General features: G+C 35.7%; 2 protein-coding genes and 1 long non-coding RNA gene across 3 annotated transcripts in view; 2 read left to right on the forward strand and 1 right to left on the reverse strand.

Annotated features, from left to right (window-relative positions):
• The window catches only part of CCDC39 (coiled-coil domain containing 39), a 44,509-nt gene extending 32,625 nt beyond the window's left edge, over positions 1–11,884 (forward strand). The window contains exons 14-20 of the mRNA XM_015072854.3: positions 4,841–4,964; positions 8,500–8,659; positions 9,075–9,181; positions 9,703–9,843; positions 9,994–10,173; positions 10,317–10,402; positions 11,539–11,884. Of these exons, the coding sequence (XP_014928340.3) occupies positions 4,841–4,964; positions 8,500–8,659; positions 9,075–9,181; positions 9,703–9,843; positions 9,994–10,173; positions 10,317–10,402; positions 11,539–11,695 (955 nt within the window). The 3' untranslated portion in view covers positions 11,696–11,884. The remainder of the gene's footprint in view (positions 1–4,840; positions 4,965–8,499; positions 8,660–9,074; positions 9,182–9,702; positions 9,844–9,993; positions 10,174–10,316; positions 10,403–11,538) is intronic.
• A 2,785-nt stretch (positions 11,885–14,669) lies between these two features.
• Positions 14,670–24,402, reverse strand: TTC14 (tetratricopeptide repeat domain 14). Its single transcript, XM_015072847.3, has 12 exons — positions 24,064–24,402; positions 23,433–23,557; positions 23,129–23,328; positions 22,108–22,192; positions 21,807–21,936; positions 21,382–21,537; positions 20,679–20,750; positions 20,157–20,276; positions 19,931–20,053; positions 17,817–17,934; positions 16,782–16,891; positions 14,670–15,941 (listed from the first exon to the last, which is right to left on the reverse strand). Exons 1-12 carry the CDS (start codon positions 24,222–24,224, stop codon positions 15,029–15,031), a joined length of 2,313 nt encoding a protein of 770 aa, XP_014928333.2. The 5' UTR covers positions 24,225–24,402; the 3' UTR covers positions 14,670–15,028.
• Positions 24,400–26,371, forward strand: part of LOC113599871 (uncharacterized) — a 135,896-nt gene continuing 133,924 nt past the window's right edge. Inside the window, exon 1 of the long non-coding RNA XR_003420811.2 lies at positions 24,400–24,516. This is a non-coding gene — a long non-coding RNA (uncharacterized LOC113599871). The remainder of the gene's footprint in view (positions 24,517–26,371) is intronic.

The following is a 26,371-nucleotide window of genomic DNA, read 5'->3' on the forward strand; positions in this document are numbered from 1 at the left end:
TGAGTAAATACCTAGAAGTGGATCATATGATAGGTATTCTTTTTGTCTTCCCTGTCTTTCATTGGTTTTACTGAATTTTGTTTTTCCTTTGTTTCCTCTTTTATTATTTGGAATATATACATTCTAATTTTAATATTTTTGTTGGTTATTCTTAAATTCAAAAGAAACTTTAACCTTCCCATTTCTCTGTGAATATTGAAGATTAATTAGCCTCTGATTTTTTTCATTCATAAAAGAGATAAGACCTTAGCATCTTTTATTGCTATATTTCCTCTCTCCAACTTTCACATATTATTGAAATCACCAATTATAGTTTTAGGTTGTTATTTATTGTTTTTAATTATGTCTCTATTTTTAAAGAACTCCTTTGTCATAACTTGTGTTAAACTGTACAGTTGCCAGCAAGAATTTCAATGTAGCTATATACTTTTTTTGATTTAATATTCTTTCATGTATCCTTTGTCATCCTATTTTCTGGATTCTCATTTCATTTCTCTGGAGTATGTTTTGAATTATTTTCCAGAATTTGATGTTTTCTGAAATTTTTGAGTCCTTGCATGTTTAAAACATATTTATTCTACTCATATTTAAATTACAGTTGAACTTTGAAAGCATTGTTTTGTATTCTTCTAGATGATAGTGTTGTTTATGAGAGAGAGGTCTGATTCAGACTAATTCATTTTATTTTGTATGGTGTCTGGTTTTTGTTTGCTTTCTGAAAAGGTTTGGGACACTCTTTTTATCCTTAGGGTTTAAGAATTTCCCTATGTATCTGGGTGGTTCTTTTCATTTTTTATTTTTGTTTTTTCATTTTTCTTGTTTGAATTTTGGTGAGCTCTTGCAGTTACTTCATTAATGCTTTTCTTAAGGTCAGGAAAATATTTTTCTACTAGTTCTCTAATTTTTTTCTCATACTATTCTCTGTTTTCTGATTTGTTGGCTCATTTTTAGTGGATATTGGTCTTCTTAAATCAGTCTTCTGGATTTCTTAATTTTACTCTCATTTTAAAATTTCTGTTCTTTTTATTCTACTTTTAAAGATAGTCTCATTCTCTGTCTCCCTCTCCACTTCCTTTTTGCCTGCTCTTCATTCTCTGCCCCTCCTCCTCTTTCTCTCTAGATCACTGATTTAATCTTTCTTATTTACTACAATTAAATTGAAAAGGGAAAACTATTTGCAAGGATTTTTGTTCCTTCACTGGTCCTTTCTTTTCATACTAGCCCATTCTTGCTTTATGGATAGTTTTGGATCCAAATCTCTCATCTTTTCGAGACACTGGGATACTTTGAAAGTTCTCTTTTGTCCCATGCATTATTTTTGTATCTCCTAGGGTATGTTCTGTGTTTGCTCATTTTGTTCTTTTTATTTATCCTGTTAACTTCCCAAAATGTCTGATAGTCTTTGGCTTTCTGTTATATTTATTAACAAGTGTTTAATTAATAATCATGATGATTGATATAGTTAGCTGGTATGTGTGTCTTCTGCAATTAGGTAGATCTTTTTTTTCCAGCTGGTCTCTCCTGTAAAGGGAGGACTGCTTGTAGGTGCTGAGCTAATCTGTCCCTTCAGGGTCATAAGCAGTTTTTCCCTGACTTTGTTTTTTAATAACCTCCACTTTCTTGGGGGCCTGGAATTACATCATGTTCTTTTTTACTTTTCTCTCCAGCTCCAACATACAATGCTAGGAACTTTCGTAATTTGGGAGGTTCTCATTGGAGCATAAATAATTCCTGCCAGCATTTCTGTATACTTTGAGGGGTTGAGGAGAGTGGCCCAAATGTTCTGTAGCAATCCTTTTATTAATTACTTTAATAAATGGACTCAGAGATCATTCTTGATCTTTTTCTTATTTCTGGGCTTGAATTTTCTCCACACTTCTTTGGTGAAACATAGCTCTTTTTTTTTTTTTTTTTAACTTTTTAAATGTTTACTTATTTTAGACAGAGACAGAGTGTGAGCAGGGAAGGGCCAGAGAGAGAGGGAGACACAGAATCTGGAAGCAGGCTCCAGGCACTGAGCTGTCAGCACAGAGCCTGATGTGGGGCTTGAACCCATGAACCACAAGATCATGACCTGAGCTGAAGTTAGATGTTTAAATGACTGAGTCACCTAGGCACCCTGGTGAAACATGGCTCTTACTTCTGCATTAATCTTCTGTACATATCTCCATTTTCCCCCCATGTCAGTCATATGCCATTTGTTTCTCATTTTTTTTTTTTTGTGAATTCATGACAAAATGTGTCTTTCTTGTTCCCAGAGCTGTGGTGGGTTTTTTCCCTTTATTCTTTAACATTTTAGGAAGGAGAGATATGCTTGTACTCAGTCTTGTACTCAGTCCACCATCTTAAGCTGGAAGGCCAGTTATACAAAGGATGAATGAATATTTTTTGATAATACAGCAGTAGTACTGTTACTGCAAAGCTGTAACTTCTGTCACTTAATATATTTTACCACCAACTTTTTTTTTTTAATTTTTTTTTCAACGTTTATTTATTTTTGGGGGGACAGAGAGAGACAAAGCATGAACGGGGGAGGGGCAGAGAGAGAGGGAGACACAGAATCGGAAACAGGCTCCAGGCTCCGAGCCATCAGCCCAGAGCCTGACGCGGGGCTCGAACTCACAGACCGCGAGATCGTGACCTGGCTGAAGTCGGACGCTCAACCGACTGCGCCACCCAGGCGCCCCTCCACCAACTTTCTTTAAGGGTAAGAAAACTGGTAGGTTGAAGATCTCTGTTTGCCATGGTTAGATGGTGCACCTTCATGATGTTGTAGTAGGCAAATGAGTCATTCTTCATGTTGCCCTGCAAATATTAGCATTATTAGTATTATTATAAAATAAGTTTCAAAAAGTTCATAAAATAGGAATTTACTGGAATAAAAGGAAAAAATAATCAGCATATAAAAATTCTAAATCTTGGGAGACAATTCTTCGTGGGTTTCTCATATTTCTGTATGCCTTGCAAGGAACGGCACTAAGTTTCCTGTTCTGGACTATCTTTAAAAAATCTTGGTAAAAAACATATCAAATATACCATCTTAACCATTTTTAAGTGTACAGTTCAGTGCTTAGTATATCTTTAATATTCACATTGTTGTGTCAGATCTCCAGAACTCTTTCATTTTCTAAAACTGGAACTCTATATGCTCTACACACTAAGCTTCCATTTCCTCCTCCCTTCAGCCCTTGGTAACCACCATTCTTTCTATGTGAATTTGACTGCTTTAGATACTTCATATAAATGGAATCATGCAGTATGCTATCCTGAGGCTGTGAAGTGATATTGTGGTTTTGATTTCCATTAAACTATCTTCTAAAAGATGTTCAGATAGTGCCAGAGAGCAGCTCCAGCAACTAGGGGTTCCTGAAGGATGAATGGCATCAGCGAAAAAGTGAAAACAAAACAAAACAAAAATAAAATGGACATAGACAACAGCAGTGTGTTGAACTGGCCGATTTATTGTAGCAAACGTGGCATTATATTGGCTAGTGATTTCCTTATAGCATATGTCATCTATGTTTTGACCTAATTTTGAAAATGTTCCTACGTGGAATCAACCTTTAAGAAATAACATGGCGATTTTCTCATAATGTCCCGCCCTTTGATTATTGATTAATCTCTTACATTATTCCATTATGGACCTGCGTTTATCTATAATCTTATAATTATAAAGCATTTGCTTTGCTGTTTTCATGAAAGGTCATCTCTCTCTCAACACCTCAAGTGGAACAGTTACAGGGACATGACCTCCCGGTTGTTTTTTTCCGAACCACTTGAAGCCAGAACAATGTGTTTGCCTCGGTCCGAGGTGCCAGGAAGGGGCTGAAAAAGCCTTAGAAACCCATGCCTCATACATGCTCAGAGAGACAATGCACCTAGGAACCAATGAACCATTCTGTACCTTAACCGACTAGGTTCAGTCATCATCTGGAATGCCTCTGGGGGCCAGGTGGGCCTAGGGGTTGAAGTCACCTGTGCCCAGAGATACACTCCTTAGGTGCTGGAGTGGGGCTTTCAAATCCATGTCTCTCCTTTACAGGCCCTCTTTGCTGACAAATGCATGAGGTTATCCTTCCTGTAAGTAGAGGAGTCTCCATAGGGGATGGCAAGGACTAAATGTAAGGCCGCACAATTTCTTGCGGAACCTTATTTTCTTTCCTAATGGTTCTTTTCCCAGGGGGCCTGTCAAGGGCAATTCCCCAACAGACAATACCCCAGGTACTTTTATTAAGGCCAAATTACCTAAAAGCGGGAGTACAAGTACTGTCGGTGGGCTGCCTTGCAGTCACCAATCCGTCCACAGCCTGGGCCTTGCCATCAGGCTGGGATAGCTCGGCTTCCAGCAGGACACCAAATAGCTTCAGAAGCTAGAGGCAGAATCCTCCCTGTGGAGTAAATATTGAATATATTTGCTTAGTTTCCATTATAAAATATTTGGCTTACCTAGCTTGAGGTTTCTCAGCTGTGATACAAACCTGTGGTGTGTGTAGCATCCATTTGAGCCCCTTCTCAGCTTCAGGGGATTTCAAGAGCACTGCAAGCAGGAATCTCATGCTGCTTGGTATGCCATAAATGATAAAGTCCTTTTTCTCTGACCTAGGAATCTTGTGCCAACATCTATGCCAACATCCATGAAACCATGGCAGGCTAACTTCTTAGCTTTCAAATAGGGTGAAGCCTGAGACCTTCCCACTAATTATAAATTGAAAAGAAAGAACACATTTAACCTGTTTGATTTCAGTAGTAACACAAATGTCTTATATAAGAATACTGTAGTCCTTTTTAAAAAAGTATGTTGTTTTTCAGTGCTTAATTTTTCTTTTTCTTTCCATTTTAGTGCTGAGTTTCATGAGAGGCTAAGTAAAATTGATAAGCTGAAGAACAGATATGAAATCCTGACTGTTGTTATGCTGCCTCCTGAAGGAGAAGAGGAGAAAACACAGGCCTATTATGTAATAAAGGTAATCTTAATCCATTCATAGTTGTGATAAAGTGAAGTATCTTTTGTACTGGCAAGTATCTTGCCAGCTCTTTGTTAATAACCAAAATGTCATTGTTTTTTGTTTTTTGGTTTTTTTTGCCATGCAATTTCATATTTCATGGCGCACTCATAGCTACTAGATTAGAGCTATAAAACATTAGTGGTTAGGTGGAGGTACTGAAGGTATTTTTATACACCTTGAGTCCAGGAGGTCAAAGAGGGGTCTGGACGACTCTTTGATACTTTTTTTTTTTTGGGCTATCATTTGTGTCATGTCAGTTTCCCTCATTTATTCAAGATTTATAATCTATTTTATCCTAAGACCTGCATGTTTTTAATAAACACTCATGTAACAACCTGTTCAACACCTCAGGCTCAAAGCTTTACTTCCCCATAGCTATCTGCTCATATGGCTGTATCCTAGACCACATCATCCCCTGGAGCTACACCACCTTTGAATCTTATTCTCCAATTTACCACTGCAGCTCTGGTAAGGCAGATATCCAGAGAGCAAGAGGACTGTTCCTTTGCCTTCATGTTAGATGGGAGACAGACACATCAGGTGAATCTGCTCTGTTCTGATGTTTGAGAGTTGTCTGCCACTTCATGGTTATCTTTACCTAGTAACCCATAAGGAGAAATGGAGAAGTGATCAGAAATCGGATGCATTTCCCTGAGTACTGCTATATTCATCTTTCCCATGTAGAAAATACCCTGAATAGGTGTGATTTACCTTACACAGAGGTCTGGGAAGTTACTCAAGACACTAAAAGGGAATGGAAAATTTAATTCATTTTTCCTCTATCATACACTGATAGGAGTGAGAACATCTCCCAATTCACACCTTTAGAGGATGGCCCTCATGGATGGATGTTCCCTTTCCTTTGAGTTGTATTTAATCTTCCAAGTTGCCTTCTATAGCCCTTCTTTGAGCATGCTCTTAACAGACGCATGGAGTAGGATATGCCTGCCACTTTGCCTCAGGAAATTCCACCTATGTGAGAAAGGAGTCCCAGCTGTCAAACCCTTCTTGTAACTCATCAGTCTGTATTACTTGAGGCTTCTGCCCTATACTAATGAGACTTTCCTCCTCTCTGGTTTTGAGAGTCCTTGAGGGGTGAAGGGTAGGCTCTAGTCTGTTCAGTGTTGGGAAGAAGGTAGATGTTGCAATTCCAGTTAAGTTTCTCTTTTAACAAGGGCTGTGATGAGTTATCTAAAAGCACTGGTGTTAAGCGTGCCTCCATCATCAAGTGAACTTGAATAATTTATTTAATCATTTGGGGTGCTTAGTTCCCTCACTTGCAAAATGAGGATATTATTACTTTTGCTGTGAGAAGTAAATGAAGAAATATATGTAAAGCTCTTAAACAGTGCCTGGAGTAAAATGAGCCCTCAGTAAATGTTAGCTGTCATTATTTTTATTGCTGTGATGATGATGGTGGTAATAATGCATCCATTTTTCAGGAAAACAGGCAAATTTTTTGAGGAAAAGAGTATATGCCTTCCGTTCACAGTGAAGTTGCTAGATAAATGTCACTATAAGGGATATATAAAATGAATAGAGGTGATCAGTTACCTTCCCAGTTTCCTAATGCCACTCCACTTTCCATCCTCTCCAGGGTCCACAGCTTGCCACATTATTCCATGTTTCATTGTATAGCATATTTAAATGTTTTACTCTTAACACTTACATGTGCCAGATGTATAAAAATGAAACTATTTCTTTGTAACTAAACTCAATGTATCTTACATAGTCCTTATAAGGAAACAGCTCAACTCTGACCACAATTTAATGAAACTATTAGAAAATGAAATTACTAGAATATGCTTTAAAATGCTGACAGAAAGGAGTAAATAAAAATTTCACCCTAATATCAGCTTTCTAAATCTACGATAAAAGGTATACATTCTCTATTCTCTTAGAGCCAAAAAGGATCATGGAGTTTCTAGAAGTTTAAGGTATATATGGAATTAGATCAGAAAATATGGATAAATGTACAAACTCAGCACCTTTGTTTGACAAATAAAGAAACTGAACTTGGAGAAGGAAAGTGAATTGTTACCCAACTCACTTGTGGGAAACCCAAAACTAAAATCTAGCTGTTTTGATTCATTCTAGCTTTCTCCCACTACAGTATTTTTCAAATAAAAAACTTGCCAATTCTATACTCCATGTACCGGAATTATAATTTATCTAAGAACTCTTCCTAAGCTATATTTTTTATTATGTACTTTTTACTACAGAAATGTGTAACATATTTTGAAGCATAATAAATACAAGTGAAAATGTTAAGAGTTAAGGAATTACCAATAATTTTTTAAATGACCACTTTCTGGTTTAAATACACATACGTAGGGATTGAATAAATTAACAAATGAAATTATTAGTTGATTTTGATTAAAGATGTCTTTTGGCACTTTTTAATATATATGTACTATCCCTGTCAACCTTTATTTAGAGAAATTCTTTGAAACTTTTCGGATTCAACTCTTGACAGCCTAGCCCAGTGACAGAGTTAAGCTGGAAAAGTCACTGAGTATGTCTACTACTGAGGAATATTTGGTTTTCAGCAATTTATAGACTGTATTTTTTCCCAGCCACATTTAGCAATTATCTTTCTCTAATTTTTAAAATTTATTTTTAAAATATGGTAAAATACACTTAAAATTGGCCACTTTAACAATTTTTTAAGTGTGCAGTTCAGTGGTATTAAGTACATTCCCACTGTTGTGCAACCAACACCAACATCCATCTCCAGAACTTTTCATCTTCCCAAACTGAAACTCTCTACCCGTTAAACACAGAGTCACAGTTTTTCCCTCCCCTCAATCCCTGGCAACCACCATGCAACCTTCTGTGTGTGAATTTGACTATAATAGGCATCTCATGTAAGTAGAATCATGCAGTGTTTCTTTTAAAGATATGGAATGCTTCACAAACTTGCATGTTATTCTTGTACAGATGTCATGCTAACTTTTTCTATTCTGATTTTAATATGTGCTATTGAAGTGACTACTCTGATTTTAATTTTACTTAACTGTTCAAAGATGTTGAAATCCTGGGTTGGAAATACTAAGCATTTACTTTCCTAGGTGTACCTTGCTCACCTCTTTTATTCCTGACTTAAAATGAGAAAGTATTCCTAAGCCTCTTTCAGGCCAGAAACATACATTCACCTTATTGAATATCTAGTCTGAAGCCACCTCCAAGTTAACCCTATCTCCACTAAAGTTTATACCTGCTTTCTGGTAATTTTTGTTGGAAAGTCTTAATGCAAGCTTTGGTTAGTTACTACACTTCCATCACAGTTTGTATCCTATGTGCTATATTTTGAATGTCTTGGGGATTTAGTGTTCTACTCTAAATCAAGTGCAAGAAATAAATGATTGATGCTACATGTAGGCCCCAAGGTAAATTGGTATTGTTGTGAGTATACTATTTCTTGCCCTGAAAACAGACACTCTCCCCCATAGTAAATAATTTTATTCAATCAGTTCTATTCTGTATTTCATAGGCTGCTCAAGAAAAAGAAGAACTTCAAAGGGAAGGTGACAGTTTGGATGCTAAGATCAACAAAGCTGAAAAAGAAATCTATGCTCTAGAAAACACCTTACAAGTGCTGAGAAGTTGCAACAACAACTATAAACAGTCTTTTAAAAAAGTGACTCCATCTAGTATGTGGGAGTTATTAAAAATTTTATATGAATATATGCAATTAAAGCTGTAGCTATTTATTTTAAAAAGAGGAACATTGTGAGACAAGGAAAACAAGAATGTACCATGTTTGACGGAATCAGAAAAACTAATCACCTCCCCCCCCTTTAAAATAAGGACTAAGGTGTTATTTCCATTATTCTAGTGATATTGAATTCTCACTTTTCTAGGGAATTAATTTCAAATGTGAAGAAAATGGCAGCATATTGGCTATGTTGACAAAACAAGAATGGCTACTACATGACCATATTGATTTTCAACAAATAGACATAAGGAATTTAACCTCCTATAACAAAAAATGTTAGAAGTTTAATAGAAGATTGAAGCTTGCTTTCTACACAGCATGTTAAAAATTTAAGAATTCTCTAATTCTAGGTGATGAGTATGAACTAAAAATCCAACTAGAAGAACAAAAAAGAGCTATTGATGAAAAATACAGATACAAACAAAGACAAATCAGGGAACTACAGGAAGATATCCAGGTAAATTCTACACACTTTAGTAATAAGTCCTTAGTAAAAGTTAACTATCATTATTATTACACCTACTATCTCGTTATCTTGTACAAAGAAGACAATTTGTTTAGAGAAATAGAGAGTAAAAGTCTCATTTGAATGAGAAAAAAAAAATAAGTGACCAAAGTGTTAAATAAATTAATTAAAACCACAATACTCAGCACAGGATGGACTGCTGATAATGACTTCTTAATTAGCTGATGAACTATATAGCTAATTATCCATTAAATTTTATTTAATAAATTTTTATTTCATTCAATTCCTTAAAGATCACCTTAAAGATTGCTCCTTAAACAAAATTTGAAAGATAAAAATAATCTAGTAGAAAGTAGTTACTAAACCACATCACTGAAAGAGAAAACAATGTGTTTGGTAAGCAAGCTCTATATAAAAACAAATGAATTAAAATTAAATGAATACTTGAAAATTGGCAAGTTATAAGTTATTGATTCTAACCAATAAGTATGTTTACACTTTCTTTTCTGCAGAGCATGGAAAATACTTTAGAAGTTATAGAACACTTAACAAATAATGTCAAAGAAAAATTATCAGAGAAGCAGGCTTTTTCATCTCAACTACATAAAGAAACTGGGGAGCAGAAGCCAAAATTAGAGAGAGTAACTAAACAGGTATCACTGTATTTTTAAAAACTGACCTTTGATATTTGTATGTTTTGGAGTTACAAATGGTAACTCCAAATCCTCCTTTATCCATCCATCAAAAAATATTAAGCTCTGGAAAATAGGTTTAAGTAATAATTGGCTACTATTGACCAACAGTGTGCAAAACTCACCAGGGAAATCCGACTTTTGAAAGACACAAAAGATGAAACACTAGAAGAACAAGACATCAAACTTCGTGAAGTGAAACACTTCCACAAGATCATTGATGAAATGCTAGTCAAGGTCACTGAAGAAAATGCTGAAATCCATATTATCCTTCAAACATACTTTCAGCAGGTAGTAACAGTACCTTCTAGTTAAAATATTTTTTAAACACTTCATGAAATAAACAGTTTATTGCATTTATCATAAAGTGAGGTCTAAAAATATTCTTCTGAAAATGCAGTGGTACTAATTATCGCTGTTGAATATTCTTCCAGAATGGTTTAGAACTACCTACAGCTGGTAGTAAAGGTAGTCGCCAGACTTCTAGATCACCTTCACAGACTTCACTGTTGTCAGCAAGGTAAGTGGAGGCTTAGAAACCACCTGTTAATAACCCTCTAACCTATGCAAACACAGAGCGATTGGAACTGCCAGTGCTCTGCTGACCCTTACCCACTATGTCAGTGTCACATATGCAGAAAACAGCTAGCAGGATAAGACTCTTCTGATTTCTGTCTGATGTCAGTTTCTATTCGGGCATGGAGTGCTTTGTGACTAGTAGCTACTGCAGTAGGATAAAGTATGGAATTCTGGAGGTTACATCTTGCATGGTCAACCCTGAGTAGGGGAATTTTTTAAACCATAAAAAGACAACTTAGATGTACAAACATATGGAATATGATTTTTATTATTGGAACCACGTTATAAATTTTTAAGTTGCCAGAATTTTACTTTGTTTTTCCTGCTTTATTTTCCTAACAAGGAAATGATTCTTTACTTTGGCAGTTTAGTTTTATCCAGAATTCTATCAGGTAGATAGATGTTTAACCAACACTCCTGTACTTCGCTGACAAAATGAAGTTAATGATAATCCTAATTTTAAAATTCCTAATCTCCTACACTCAGTAGCCATTTGCTTTTCATTAGTTGCCATAGAGCTTTCACAAAAAGGGACATCCTAAAACGTTGTGTTTGAAGTAAAACAAAACTGTTTCTACATAAACATGGGAAGCAGTCACCTGGACATTGCTGTACTTTCATATTTTTAAAACTTAGCATTTCAGAATCATATAGCTAGTTATGCTTTTCAAATGACCCCATCACTTTATCCTGTCAATAGCACTCGCATTTTCTTCTATCTTCAGTTACATATTGTTATGGTCACTCTTGCCAGCACCCAAATTCCCTTGGCTCTCGCTTTATCTTTTATGCATAATGACTTTTGCAAAACCTTTAATGCTTAATGATTCCACTTCTAAAATGATTATAGTTGAAAATATTTTTCTCAGATTTGTTGAACTAGTTGAAACTGTATTCTTGCCTTTTTTCTTTGAACTAATTTTTTTAATGGTTATGCTTTTAAAATTTAGTAGTACTATTAAGAATATATACTTTTTGATTTATTTTCTTGTGGGACTATGGTATCATTTGCTATTAGTTAGGGGGTCTCTACTGATACAAATTTTGAATTTAAAATCATGCTTTTTTTCCCTCTAGATCATCCAGAAGTACAAGTACTTCTGCTTCTCAGACTTCAGTTAAAGTATTAGAGCTGAACTTCCCAGACTCTTCTCCAGGAATTGGTAACACAAGTAATAGGCCAAGTGCTACCAACATCTCTAGTAATGGTAAAAACAAAAAAGGCAGCAAATAAACATCTTAATCTCTTCTGTAGAAGTTGTAAACACAAAAACAAAAATCTTACTTCAAAAATAGTGAATCTCCCCTATGCTTTTGGGTGCTGTGTAATGTTATAATCGAGGCCTAATGAAATCATGTTTAGAAATACATAATGACTAGACCAAAGTTTAATCCAGTGGAAGATGTGAAAGCTGTTTAAAAAAAACAGTTTTCTTCACAGAGAAGGAAAGCAGCAATAGCAGATTCTTAACAATGCCACATGTTCTATAAGCATAGATAAAATTGTTTTTCACTGTTCTTTTGATGTTTGTTACATTAGAAAATAGTTTGCTTCATTATTTCACACTAGCCATGAAACTACATTCAATTGTAATGTAACAATCTTTCAGGCAATTTATGAAGAATCACTGTCTATGAATAGTTTATAATACTAAAATTCTCACTTACCCTAGAAAATCCTGAAGTTAGGTTTTCTTTATTCAAAGAAACAGGTTTCTTGGACTTCTGGGGGAGAAGTCTGTTAGTTTATTCTTTTGGTATGATTCTAAAATTTTTAACCAAAAAAATAGCATTTACCCTCCCCCCTCCAAGAAAGCAATTAATAGGAAAAGAGATAGCACTATGTATCAATAAAAATATTTAAGTTCCTAGGAATTACTCCATTTTGATCTTGAAAGAAGTCAAATACATTAAACATTTTGCTCTCAATATACAACCAAGCATAAAGAATAATAATGTATTTTCAAGACTTTTTTCCCCAAGACTTTCTTGATTTAATAAACAAAGAGAGCTAGGTATGATTTGATTTGCAATAGGAACTCCATATATTTACAGTGGAGGTGTAATACCAGATTTAGAGTTATTCAATTTATACCTTATTATATACCATGTGCCTAATACCCTGAACTCTTGAAACAGTGTGGAGTAGGATTATGTTATAAAACTGGCTTTTAAATAAATGTATTAGAATCTATGTACTTTAATGGTGTATTTCTCCTTCAAACCTTGGAAGAAAAGTATTTGTTATGACAGTTGTCATTATTTAAAAGTGTCATTCACAGTTCCTTTTGAAAGGTAGTAGTGGCAACTACTGTCTTTCACCAAAAGGTAGAAACCTTTGGTTTCTACCAAACCTGTCTTTCCTGATCTTTGTTTGAATATTTTATTATTTTTAGAAATAGCCAGGAAACGGGATAGCCAAGTCCAATGAATAATTTTTTTGTAAAACATGGTTGTAAATGCGTGAGATTCAGGAGACCTAAAAACGGATTAATTTTATGGTCACTTTGTGTGTTCACTAGTTCTTCTCTGCCCTAAATTACTTTGTAAATTACTTACAACTTGCATTTCAGTATTAAACACTATCTTCTAAGGAGGCAGGGATTGTCTTACTAGCTCTGTGATCTTGGAGAAGTTACTTCTACTTTTTTCCTTATTTGTAATACTGAGACAGTAACAGTTACCTACATCACGTTTATTAAAATAGTCAAATATATGCAAAATGTACAGGGCCTGACACAAACTGCACAATAACTTCTACCTGTTGAGTCACCACCCAAAGGCTAGCACAGTATTTGTGGGATGGTTAGGTTCTAGGTTGGCATACAAGCCTACATTTAACTCCTAAATAAAGTAACAGTTCCAGCCTCATGTGTTTAATAATGCTAAATGGTGACACAGGGATCAACCCCATTAACTCCAAATCTGGAGTTAACTTCCATATATTGTGTTAGAAATTTATTTACTTATTAAGTCAAGACACAGACTGGGTGTGCAACTACAGACATAATAAGGAGAAAAACAGCTAAAGATAATCACTAGCAATTCTTGACAAGTAAATAAAATGGTTTAAGTAAAATACTAAAGATGTACTAGCAATTCCTAAAGGTCAAAGACTATGTTAAGAGATAGTTTTCATGCTTTACAAAAACCACTATGTAGGACTATGTATGGATAATAAAGGAGGTACACAGAAAGAACCAGACTCTTTTAAGATGAGTTTCTTGTACAAAGATGAACGCATGAGTAACCTTTCTACTGCTATCAACCATGATTTTTGACCAGTTTTTCTCTATTCCATTGCAAAACAACTGTAGCTTTTTCATTAGGCCCCCAGTGCTGAAGTCTGAAAGCCACAAATAGTACATACCTAGTAAGAGTGACTTAGAGTGATAGCATTAAAGGTCTGTTGTCATTTACAGCGTCTAGAATCTGAAATTGGAAAGATTCTAAAGACCATTATAAATCAACAACAATGACTCCTATCTCTATCTCCAAATCTGTTTTCAAATTTGGGAGGATCTTTAGATCCAGGTCACTTCTTCAGCTCTAGTTGCTAGAATTTATTCTGAGTAAAACCAGACTTTGTCGGCCTACTCATTTATTCAGACCTACGAAAGGAGGCATCAAGGGAAGCATTAGGATAGAGATATTAAGAAAAGAAGAAATGCAGGCCAGTTCTAGGTTAATTAAAAACATGCCCAGTGCCTTCCCAGCTGCACATATGCAGTACTAGGACGGTTTCTGAATTTTCTTTCCCTTAGGAGAAAAGCAGATTTACAGTGTGCTTCTCTTGCCACTGCTGTTTTTGCTAAAAGGATTCTTTTTATTCTGATCTATTCTTGCTTGGAACATAGACTCTAAGGGTCTTGCCAATATTTAAAGTTAAGAAATTTCTTAGGGCTATACTGTTAACAAGGTTTAAAAAAAAAAAGAGAGAGAAATAAGCAAAATCAGCCCCTATTCAGTTTTCATGGCTTTATTCCTAAGCTGGTACACAAACCATATTAAGTCAAGCTTCAGAGGTCATTTAGGCAAGACAGATAATCTGCAATATAATCTTAGGAGTTCTACAAAAAATTGTTACTCAAATGATCAATAAAAAATGGCACTAAAGAACAAATACTGTAGATCTCTTTCAAAAGCTGAGGGAAAAGAATTTAACAGAAACGACCGTTAAATAATTTTTGAAGAAAACAATCCAAGTGTTCAATGAATAAATTTAATTTTCTCTCAAACAGCAGGATAAGGTGGACCCAAGGTATTCTCATATACTTTAATACAGTGAAGAAGCAATACTATGAGAATTATCTTTAGGTGAAGTTTAAATCATCACAGTAAGAAATACTATACAGAAACATATACATGAAAAGCCTAAAAATCAAGCTGTGAGGACACCCACAACTGAAACAAATATATTTTGAGAATAGCTGAAAAGCATTTGCTTTCTGCAATCTCTACAAATAAAATAGCTTTTGGAGTGGAGATTTCTGCACTGGACTTAAATAAAAGACCCAAAACTTTCATTAACAGCCTTTTGTGTAAGAGTGCGGATTCCCTTGGCATATTAATTTTTTGGCTTATTTCCTTTTTCTTTTTCAAATGCAGCTATCTGATTAAATATATTGAGTAAATTTTGAGGTAAATTTTTTTTAACTCCACTTTCTGACTGCTCTTTGCTATTTAGTCCATCTGTTTCTGGAGCCTCTGTTTTAATGTCCTCCTCATAAGTATCCTCTATTTCATATTCTCCTTGATTTTTATTTAACTGGTATCTTTGTTCATGTCTACCAAAATCACGTGATCCAGAATAAGTATATTTTTTATATTTTTCAACCGATTTATAAGAGTAGTCTGAGCTGGCTGGTGAAGTGGAATGCCTCATGGAACCTGGCTCCCACCTTCTATAGTGTTCTTTTCTTCCCTCTGTATCTTTTTCAAATCTTCTGTAACTATAAATTTTCACCTTGTCCTCTGAATTCCTATAAAAGGAATCTGAGGAATCTCTTCTACTGGAGAAATGTTTTTCTGATTTATATGGTTTTTCTGCTTTGCTACTACTTGCCTGAGAATAAAAATCTCTTGGATCTTCAGACCTACCTCCAAAATCATCCGGAATTTCAACTGAAGATGAAGAGACAGGGCATCTATCTTTCTCTTTTACCTGTTTCTTTTGATATGGTAACCTATCCTGCTTTTCCAGTAGTTTTTCCACTTCTTGTTTTTGGTTAAGAAAAGATGCTAAAGTATTGGTTGGAACTGGGAAGAACTCATCTTTCCTATTCTGATCTATCTGACTTGAGGATGCCTTATTAGCTAAATGCCTTTTGGAACTTCGAGAAGACTCTGAACGGTTCCTCCTATGTTTCTTGTGCCTTTTGTGACCAGAAGAGGAAGATGATGATGAAGAAGAACCAGATTCATCAGCAGAAGAAACACTTGAAGAGGAAGAAGTTGATTTTCTTCTTTTCTTCTTTAGCCTAAAAAATACAGTTAACCCATCAGATGTTAAGTACAAAAATGTTTCTTAATTATTCATAAAGATTTTGGTTCTATTTTAAAGTTCTATTGTTAGTTCTCCTTAAAGGTTTCCTAAAATCTGTGGCTTAGATAAGCAATTACTATAATAATCTTAGTTACTACAAGGTCCAATTTTACCAGGACGCATGACTTTTGGGAAAAAATACTGGGTAGACAGTTGTCACTGAAAGTAAATCCATCATTTCTGAAGACAGTTACATTTCCAACATTATCTAAAAAACTTAAGCCCATCTGAACACACAAAGGATAGAACTGAAGTCTTATATCCAGCTAGCTGTAATATATGTGGTTTCTCCACCTTAACACTATTGACATTTTCAACACCTGAATAATTCTTTGTTGGGGAGGTAGGATGATGGTGGGGGGGTATGCTACCACATCACTGTAGGATGTTCAGCAGCATCCTTGACTTCTAGCCATTATATGCTAGTACCACTTCCAGTTATGATGACCAAACTATGTCTCCGGGGGGAGGGGGCGGAGTTAAAGCTGCCCCCAGTTGAGAACCACTGCTGTAGTTCTAAAACATTTCTCTCTAAAATACAGATAATTAAAATAACATATATTTTATTTATTGTTTGTTTGCAGAATTCTACCTTCAGATTCCACTTTGCTTAATTTCTTTTATAGAAAAACTTGTGGTATACATACTTACAAAGTATTACTGATTATAACTCAACACTTTTTTTTTTTTTTTTTACTTACATTACTTCCATATGGCACTTTGGTTCAACTTAGTAGTTGCTTTAAGTTAAAAAATACTGAATGTTATAGTTTACCTTTTCTCCTCTTTTAAGAGCTTACGCAACTTTTCTGCACTTGTTTCTATTTTCTTTGTTTTCTGCTTTTCTTCCTTTTCAGCTTGTTTTTCTCTTAATTCCAAAGATTTCTTTTAGAACCCAGATATCGGAAAAAACCACACGTTAAAAATAGCAGAATACATAAAACCCAGTTTTCAAAAGACCACCCCCCCCAAGCCAGAAATCAAATGGGGTATACCCAAATCACCATATATCCAGCATTAAAGAAATATTTTTAATATAAAAATTAATCATACAGGTGTTTGGCATTAATCATTGGAAGAGCCAGAGTAACATTGAGGACCATATTGCAGTTGGTATTCCATGAAAAAAGGGGAAGCCATCGCATTGGTACCCATGACCCAGAGTGCAAGAAAGGGAAAAAATAAAATATATAATAAAATACATGAAAAAATATTTTTTTAAAAATTGAAAAATTTAGACAGGACACAAATTTATAAATAAAATTCAAATAAATTCCATTAAGGTGAATTGTGGGGGGAATCACCATGTTCAAATACAAACCATTTAAAAAATAGCACAGCCCAGTTGGATGCATGATTACATAAGAAATCATTTTCCAGTTTGAGGATGGGGATGAGCAGCACCAGATGTCACAGACACAGCAGCAATGGTCCAATTCAGAAGAAAATGCATGAGAAAACATTATCATCAGTATTACAGGAAAAGGCAGTTTAAAATATTTCTCAAAGAGGTTTTTATAATTAACTCAATTACAACAACACTGAATTTGTAACCATCAGGAAAGCTCACTACAAGGACAATTCCCAAAACTACATACCACACATAGGCAGTAGGAATTTTCTCATAGGGCTATTTTTACTTTTAAGTACTATGAAGCAATTTCAAACCCAATTAGGAAAAGCTGTATCTAAAAAGAAATTTTTTATAACGTCTTACTAAGTAATCTAGAATAGTTTTCCCGAGAAGAAAGTTAAGTTTTGGCATTAATTTGAAATATCACTAAATTTCTAAGAGGAAATAAAGAATCACCTGCATATATCTATGAAGCTTCTGCAAAGCATCCTCTGCATCTTTAAAAGTCTCATCCAAAGCCAAAGCTTTCTTATAGTAACTTTCAGCATTTAAAAACTTTTCTTCTTCTTCTAACCTAAATTTGAAACAAAAGGTTTAGCTTTCTGAAAAAACAAAAAAATTCCTCATTTATACAGGTCAGAGATTTATGACAGAACTTAAAGAAAAATTTTTTAGCAAATCATTTTCCAAACTAAGCAGTACTTAAATCAGGTACTTTTTACTATTTCTTTGATAAAAAGACCACATAAACCAAAAAAAAGTCAACTCAGATATGGAGAACAGATTGGTGGTTATGCGGGGTTGGGGAGGGTGGCGTTGGTGAAATGGGTGAAGGTGGTAAAAATGTACCATCTTCCAATTAAAACATAAATAAGTCCTGGGGATGTAATGTACACCCTGGTGACTGCAGTTAATGATACTGTATTACAGAAAAACAGTACTCCATTACTGGTAACTAAAGACAAAAGTAGGTCCAGCATTGGGATTTTAGTCTGATACATGAAAACACATTATCAGCCAATGTCTTCAATAAATTTAGTATAATCTTGAGCTTTAGCATAGAATTATATAGGTTGGGTGCACCTGGGTGGCTCAGTTGGTTAAGAGTCTGACTCTTGATTTTGGCTCAGGACATGATCTTGAGGTTCTTGGGATCAAGCCCCACATCAGGCTCTGTGTGCTGACAGCATAGGGGCTGCTTGGGATTCTTTCTCTGCTTCTCTCTTTCTCAAAATAAATATTTAAAAAAAAATTACATAGGTTGGCTTTTCCAATAGTTTATGAAAAATTTTCCCAGAATATTCACTAATGAAGTTGGAAATACCAATGTATACATGTACATTACAAGTAGCCTTCAGAAAGAAGTATTAGATTAGTCATGTCTACACTATGAAAAATCAGAATTAGAAAGGGTGGATACAAAGCAGAAAGGATTTGCAAAGTACTTTCGGTTTTTCAAAAGTAGGAAAAAGTAATTACTGTGAAACAGAACAAAACCCAAAACCCAATGGCTTCAATGGGATCACTTCTGTATCACTGGATGTGGGCAGTAAGGGACCAGTTCAAGGCTATCAACATTTTTGGCTTGGATAACACATAGATGATGTTGCCATCCACTCAGCTAAACACCAATATGTGGGTAATAAGATAACCTTATTTAAGTAGCTGTCTACCTAATGAGAAAGTAAAAAGGTGCTTCAGTCACTTTGGTACAAAAAGAAGTTCTTGAGTTGAAAACAAATATTGCAAATCTCTTTAATTTAGAATTATGGAATGATCATACAAACTGGATTAATAAAACAAATTCATGAAACAGAAAAGTGGTAATTCTATTTAAAAAAATTAGTTGCAAAAAGATGCTACTAATAACAAATTGGTTTTTAGTTGTTAAAGTAGGCTATAACCAAAAATATTTATATTGGAATATTACATTTCTTCACATTTTATAAATTAGACTAGCCTGTTAGTCATTCAATATTTATGATACAACTATGCAAAGTAGTATGCCAGCATCTCAAGATAGTAACTTAAGTTATAGGGTTTGTTCTTAATGATTTGCTCTTCCATTTAATCTGAGTTTGTGGATTTTACTGCACAGAGCAGAGCAATAAGCTGAATATAATGGCAAAATATTATTCACAACTAACTACAGAATTCTCAATTCATACTTCTGGCATTATACCACTGGAATGATGAAATAAATTAAAAATCCAATTCCTCTCTATTAAAAAAAAAAACCCTCTTGTGTGCGTGTCCAAGAAAAAGAGTACTTCCCTTATTTTTGGACCTTCACATTTATATTTCTATATAAGGAGAACAGATATTCGGAACAATGAACTCAAGACACTAAAATATCTCCAACCTATTATAACCTCAGTAATAAGGGAAAAAACACTAAAAGGCTTAAAAAGGACTATATTTAAAAAACATTTTCAACCAAAATTGAAATTAAGAGTGTTCTGAATTAAGTGAGTTAAAGATGCTACTTCCTTACATTAAGTTTAAGATTTTATAGTAGCTGCTTGAGTATTAGATCTCTACTTAATATTAAAAAAAAATTTGACACTTACTGCCCTCCTCTTTCAACAAGTGTCTGACAGAGGTATTTTCTTGCATTCCTATGAGTTGGACAGTTTTCCAATGCAAGCTCAAAATCTTCTATTGCTTTGTTCAGACTTCCTTTTGTTGCATATCTAGAGATGTGAAATAAATTAGAGGAATTTATCTTCTCAACTATTAGTAAATCTTATATTAATTTACCTTATAAATATTCCTTAAAAGCCATGATCCACTTACAATGCTCCACGAGCCACCAAAGCTTCCACATTTTGTTTGTCTATTTCCAGAGCCTTATTATATTCATTCATAGCATCTACGTGGCGTCCAACCTTAAAATAATCAACTCCAATCTTCACACTAAAAAGACATTTGTAAACCATCACATGCATTTCTCAGAATATCCAAACATAACGTTAGCATTGATAAACTTTTAAAACAAATTTAATTTGGCTAATATTTAGTCTGCAATACTCTCAATATACATAGAGAGTATTTTGCCTTTCAATAACTTTATAACAAATATCTATGAATCCATATTATCAGTATACTAATTCCTTTTGAAAACATGGAAAATGCTGGTTAAAATTTAAGTCTGTTAAGCTTACAGCACCATTCACACCTATAAAAAAGCTAATGTCAAAACACATCATTTTAATTCATTTATAAACAAATTTGGTCTTAGTAAGGACTTAAGAATGCCTGCCTTATCCTAACCTTTAGACTAGATAATGCAATTGTTGAAAGATAAAGTTTTCATACCATTTTAAAGCCCAAGATGCAGACTGTTTCTTTCTCAATGCAGAAGCAAAATCATCTTCAGAGAAATTTTTGCTGTTCAAAGAAAATGAAAGTCAAACTATATGTTTTTTTTTTTTTTTTTGGTAACAATCCTTCACTCTAACAGATAAAAATTCAACTCTGAAAAAGTAAATCACAGGCAAGAAATCTGTATTCCACATACAAAAGAATATTCTTAAACTCTCAGGAATGACTATTATTGTCAAACAGTATTTTTAACCCAAAATTCTTATAAACTTTCTGCATCGTTCTCTACACATATCATCACAACAGATTCCATTCCAGGAGATAGGATCATCTAGTCCACTCGCTTTTTAGCATATTGCAGCTGCTAGTCTTAGAATAGTCAAATATATGGGGCGCCTGGGTGGCGCAGTCGGTTAAGCATCCGACTTCAGCCAGGTCACGATCTCGCGGTCCGGGAGTTCGAGCCCCGCGTCAGGCTCTGGGCTGATGGCTCAGAGCCTGGAGCCTGTTTCCGATTCTGTGTCTCCCTCTCTCTCTGCCCCTCCCCCGTTCATGCTCTGTCTCTCTCTGTCCCAAAAATAAATAAACGTTGAAAAAAAAAAAAAAGGATAGTCAAATATGTCCCTCAGTTATATAGCTTTTGATCTCAGCACCATTTACTTCACCACTTCAAAGAATAATAACTAATTTACTATACCTTTGTAAGCCTCGCATTAAAGATGGTGGATTAGATTCATCTATTCCTAGTTTTCCTAGAAGGAATTCAACTACTCCTGGATTAGCAAATCCCAAGGAACTCTGCATGACATTTTCATAGGATTCCAAAGAATTGCTATTTAGTTCAACACTTTTCCTTAAAAAAAACAAAACACACATACAACAAAAATATAAAAATGACTAAAATAATTAGCATGTTCCATTTCTATTAAATAAAACTCATATCATTTTTGTACACAAAGGTACAGTAATATTATTTTGGTTTCTTTTACTTAAGGGTTATGAGCATATTTTGAAATAAGAGAAATTAATTTTCTACTTTGTTGTCACAAGTTGGACACAATTTGGTATTTTTAATCAAGCAACTTTTGCAATTAATTTGTTGAAATAACATGGATAACTTACCTGTAGTACAAAGGAAGCTCTTCAGAACTAATTACACCTAATTTGATACCAGACAGATGTGGTGGAAGAGATGAACTATATAGAGACACTGCAAGCTTTTCATGGTATCTGTCAATATCTTTGATTCCAGCTTAAAAAAAAAAAAACAAAAAAACAAAACTAAGCTGATTAAAAAGAAAATGCAAGCTAACATAAAAACACATATATTTTTCCAAACACTACTCTCATTAGACAGATTTTCAAAATTAATATAAAAATCTGACAACTGTTACTTTTTTATTAATATGATGAAACTGATCACCTCGAATAATGTCACCAGTTTGGTAATATGATAAAGGATCCCCATGGTTACTGTGAGAAGGTACATCTCTTAATGGACAAAGAGCCTGCAATGAGAAGTATTTTAAAATACCAGACATTCCATTCTTTGGTGAGAAATATCATCTTTTATCCTAGTTGTTCAGTACAATGAGCTAATAGTTGACACAAACATTAAAAAAACTAACACTCTAAAATCTAAATTTAAGGATTTTAATTATAAGCAACTTCTGTGCGCATAGTACAACAAGTTCTCTGGTTCAGTTCAAAGACTAAAATCTCACAAAATTTGCAATCAGTTCTAGGAACCAAATGTAAGTATGGATTATGAAACACATAGATATTTTGTGCTTGTTAAAAACAAAACTAAAACTGTTCAGAAAGTAGGAGAATTCCAGTGAAAACTAAGTGCAAATTCTCCAAAGTTTATGTCTATCATCCAGTCTGTGATGCCTTCTGCTTTTCTTCCTCTATCATCTACCTTGACAGACGGCAAATATCAAACCTTTTAAATTGACACATTATTTCAAGTTCAAGACAATTCATCTTGGGCAAAGTATCTTATTATAATGCACAAGCCATTTACATTTAACTACTGTAACTATATAAATAAGAAATTTGTTTCTAAATTATCCACACATAAGTATCTAATGCCAAATACTAAATAATTAAGACCATGTTCAGCTAGGAGAAATAAGCCTGGAACACCAATGAATCTCACCACATCCACTGATATCTGTAAGCATTTAAAGAAGGACCCTACCCCTGCCAACCAAAGGGACCAAATAAACCTCCAAAACCAGAAATGGAGGAGGAAACTACACAAGTAACTAAATCACCGTTCTTTCAAAAAGAAAGAGTATTTTATTTTTCTCCAATATTTATTTCTCGAAACTACGGCAGCAGGGTACACTTAAGCATAACTGGATGCAAAAACATAATTTTCACATTGAGATGACTCTTATCAAAAACAGAAGCAATCAAATAACTGAAAAATAACTTACTGTGATTTCTAAGTGGGATATATCTCTTATGATGCCACTGCCTAAACAAATCAACACCATGAAAAACCCAAATTCCCGAATGGAACTAATTCTTCCAATCACTATATCACCACGCTCAATATCTCGGAAAAACAGCTCTCTCCGGTCCATACTAGGTATCTCCATGAACTGCTCTAAAGGTGGCATGACTGCATAACCATCTGAAAAAAAAAATTAACAAATTACAACTGCTTTGTGTTTTGCTTCATCTCAAGTGGCATTAAAATAACCCAAACCGCAATCAAAATATTTTAAGAAAACTCACCTTCATTGTCTTCATTGACTTCAGAAGTTGCAGGTGCATCTGATTTCCAGGAAAGTGCAAAAAGCAAATCTGCTTTTTTGGAAATGAATTTTTGTATTTCAATGTTGTCAACTCTCTTCTCTTTTCTTAAAAGGAAACAAAACTTATGAAAACTGGCTTATGGGTAAAACCTGTTTTAGCAAGGCCAAGCTTATGCTCTTGGCTTTCACTGCCCAAGCAGATCCATCCTAAGCTCTGGGCCGCACATCCTGCGAGAAAAAGTTTTAATCAGAGACTCCCTCATTCGCCAGCCAGTAGGTGGAGGGCGGGGAAAGTTAAAAAGTAGCCCGCGCAGCTCGGGGCGGGGGCGGGGGCGGGGGAGGGGGCTGTAGAAGAAAGCCCAAGGGATTTTGGATAAAGACTCCGTGCCTCCGCTAGCCAGCACGGAAGAAAAAGTTCAGTCCGCTTCCCGCCTTTCCCTCACACCCGCAGCGCGGACCCTCCGCCATTCAGCCCTCGGCACCTGCGGGGCAATCCTCACGTGTTCGCGGCCGCTGCTCTGCTCCTCCAGGACTCAGCCACCCGGCGGCGGTAGTGGGGCCCTGACCTGCGTCCCCTCCCCCGTCTCACAGAGGCGGCGCCGTACCATTACCTGCCCTGTAACTGCTGCTGGGGCGGCGGGCCCCGGGCGGGCTCGGCTGCGGACCCCAGGAGGCTCCGGAAGTGCGGGTTGTCCTGCTGTTCGCTCCGGAGAAGGGAGAGCAATGACGGCCCGTGGTAATTCAATGACTGCCGAAGAAGGTCCCGGTCCATGGCCAGAGATTGCTGGACCCAGTAACAGGTGGGCTGCTAGGTGCCCCCCGCCCCTACCCCGTTCGGTGCTCACTACTTCAGCTTGGTGGCCCCCGAGACTGAGGAAACAACCTGGAAACTGCCGGAAGGCCACATCACAGACACACAGTTGTCTGCCGGAAGTGTTCCGGGACCGCCCCAAGCGGCGGCGCGGAGGAGCTCAGCCTCGGTCTCGCGAAATGGAGCGAGACTACGGAAGCCGGAAGCACTGGGTTAAGCATTTCCTGAGCTAAGGGCTGCCTACGGCTCCGAGGTAGTTCTCTGTGAGAAAGTTTTTCAAAATTTCTGTGCTGTTATTACGTTGAAATGGCCCCGGCTCTAAATCATCCTCTTATTTAGTGAGGCGCTTCTAAGTGTCATTGCCAGGGTGAGAACCCCATACGAGTTACAAAGTTTCTTCCTTCAGAGTGCTCGCAGGGATAAGTCATTCTCTATGTCTCACATACAACCACATTAGAGTGACTGCTCTGGGAGATTTTCTGGTAGTCTAAGGTCAGAAGAAAGGAAGGATACTAGCATCTATTAAGCACTGGAATTGTGTTGTCCATCCATACTCCATTCACCCTGATGATTTTAGAGTTAGCTTAAAATGGCTGTAGACATGTGCATACATGGATTCTATTTTATTTCTTTATTTAAGTGGTGTCTAAAGATTTAGTGCCCACCAAATTTACTTTGTAGTGCTGTGTATTTAAGTCAATATATTGTTTTTGTGGGTAATTCAAGTGATTTTCAAATATAATTGTGATTTAGGCTCCCCCCCACCACCTTAGTTAATGACTTGAGCTGCTAACCGCTTTAACTCATTATACTCTCTCCTTAGAGATTGAGGACACAGTCCCGAAAGTCTCAACAAATTGCTCAATGCCACCCACCTGTTAAAAGGTTAGAGTTAGGATTCAAACTGAGGTCTTAATACATCTTCACAGACACAATTGCTGAAGAGTGTTTTTATCATATAGAAGACATAACTTACTCTGATTTTGAGATAATATGACTTTATTTCAATATATTAAAATCTGTTCCACTTAAGTATGTATAGTTTAGTATAGTCCTCTTGAACAAAAATAAATGGTAGCAGTTATTCCACCTCCTCTCCAGCTATGTGTTTTCACTGTCTCACCACTTGGATAGAAAACCCAGCCCAGAATATAGTGTATGACTCCACACTATTTTGTGAAAAATCCAGGCAGATTGTTTACTGAGACTTGAGAAGATGCAACAAAGAAGAATGCAAGTTTAAAAGATAATAAATTTTAAGCCACTATGGGCACATCAGGAAAGTTTGATCAATGGCACAGACCGACTTGTGTTAAGCTATAACTCTAGAGAATGACTGTTACTAGGAAAGAGGAATTATCACTGAAAGCCAACCACTAAAAATGAACTGTATAGACATTCTTGTAAATACATGATTTTAGTTAGAGTTGATCTGTTATTGAGGATCTAATTATCTCCAGAGGGACTGAGAAGCCCAGTGTCTGAGAACCAGATGCCAGACAGCGGCACTTAGTCTGAGAAGGCCACTTTGTGAAGGCATTCTTGAGTAGCACATGTCTTCATCACTATGGGATCTGTCTACTGTTTTTCCTGATTTTTACACTAGAGTAAACTCCAACCACCCCATGTCTTGAACAGCTAGAATTGCTGTGGTATTACCATGAAAACAGGAGTAAGTAGCTGCTTTTAGAGGGTAAACAGTGTTCATCAAGAGTGGAATTTATCAAGTGCTTGCTGTATACACAGTAATGATGGGAAAGAAAAAAAAACTTCAAGCAGCTGTAATCAAAACTTCGGCTGGGTCTTATCTTTGGTTAGGGCTGGCCTTACATGGAAGTAGTCACAGTAGTTATGTGACAGAGACAATCTTGTTCTTCACTTCTCAAGTACTACAATCACAGTATGGGAGTAAGCCTTTTACAGTTACTAATGTATTGGAATGAATTTTCTGCTGGGGTAGATATATCCTTTGACTTTTGAGGCCACTGAGCATTGAATCTTTGACATAGGACTGGAGGAAGTGAGGAGAGGAAGTGAGGGGATTAGTTGCTTTTCATCTTGGAGAAGCTAGTCCCACATGTAGGATTTCTCAAGGTGGACATAGAAAG

The sequence above is a fragment of the Acinonyx jubatus genome, chromosome C2, assembly GCF_027475565.1.
Source record: "Acinonyx jubatus isolate Ajub_Pintada_27869175 chromosome C2, VMU_Ajub_asm_v1.0, whole genome shotgun sequence".
NCBI classification, from domain to species: domain Eukaryota; kingdom Metazoa; phylum Chordata; class Mammalia; order Carnivora; family Felidae; genus Acinonyx; species Acinonyx jubatus.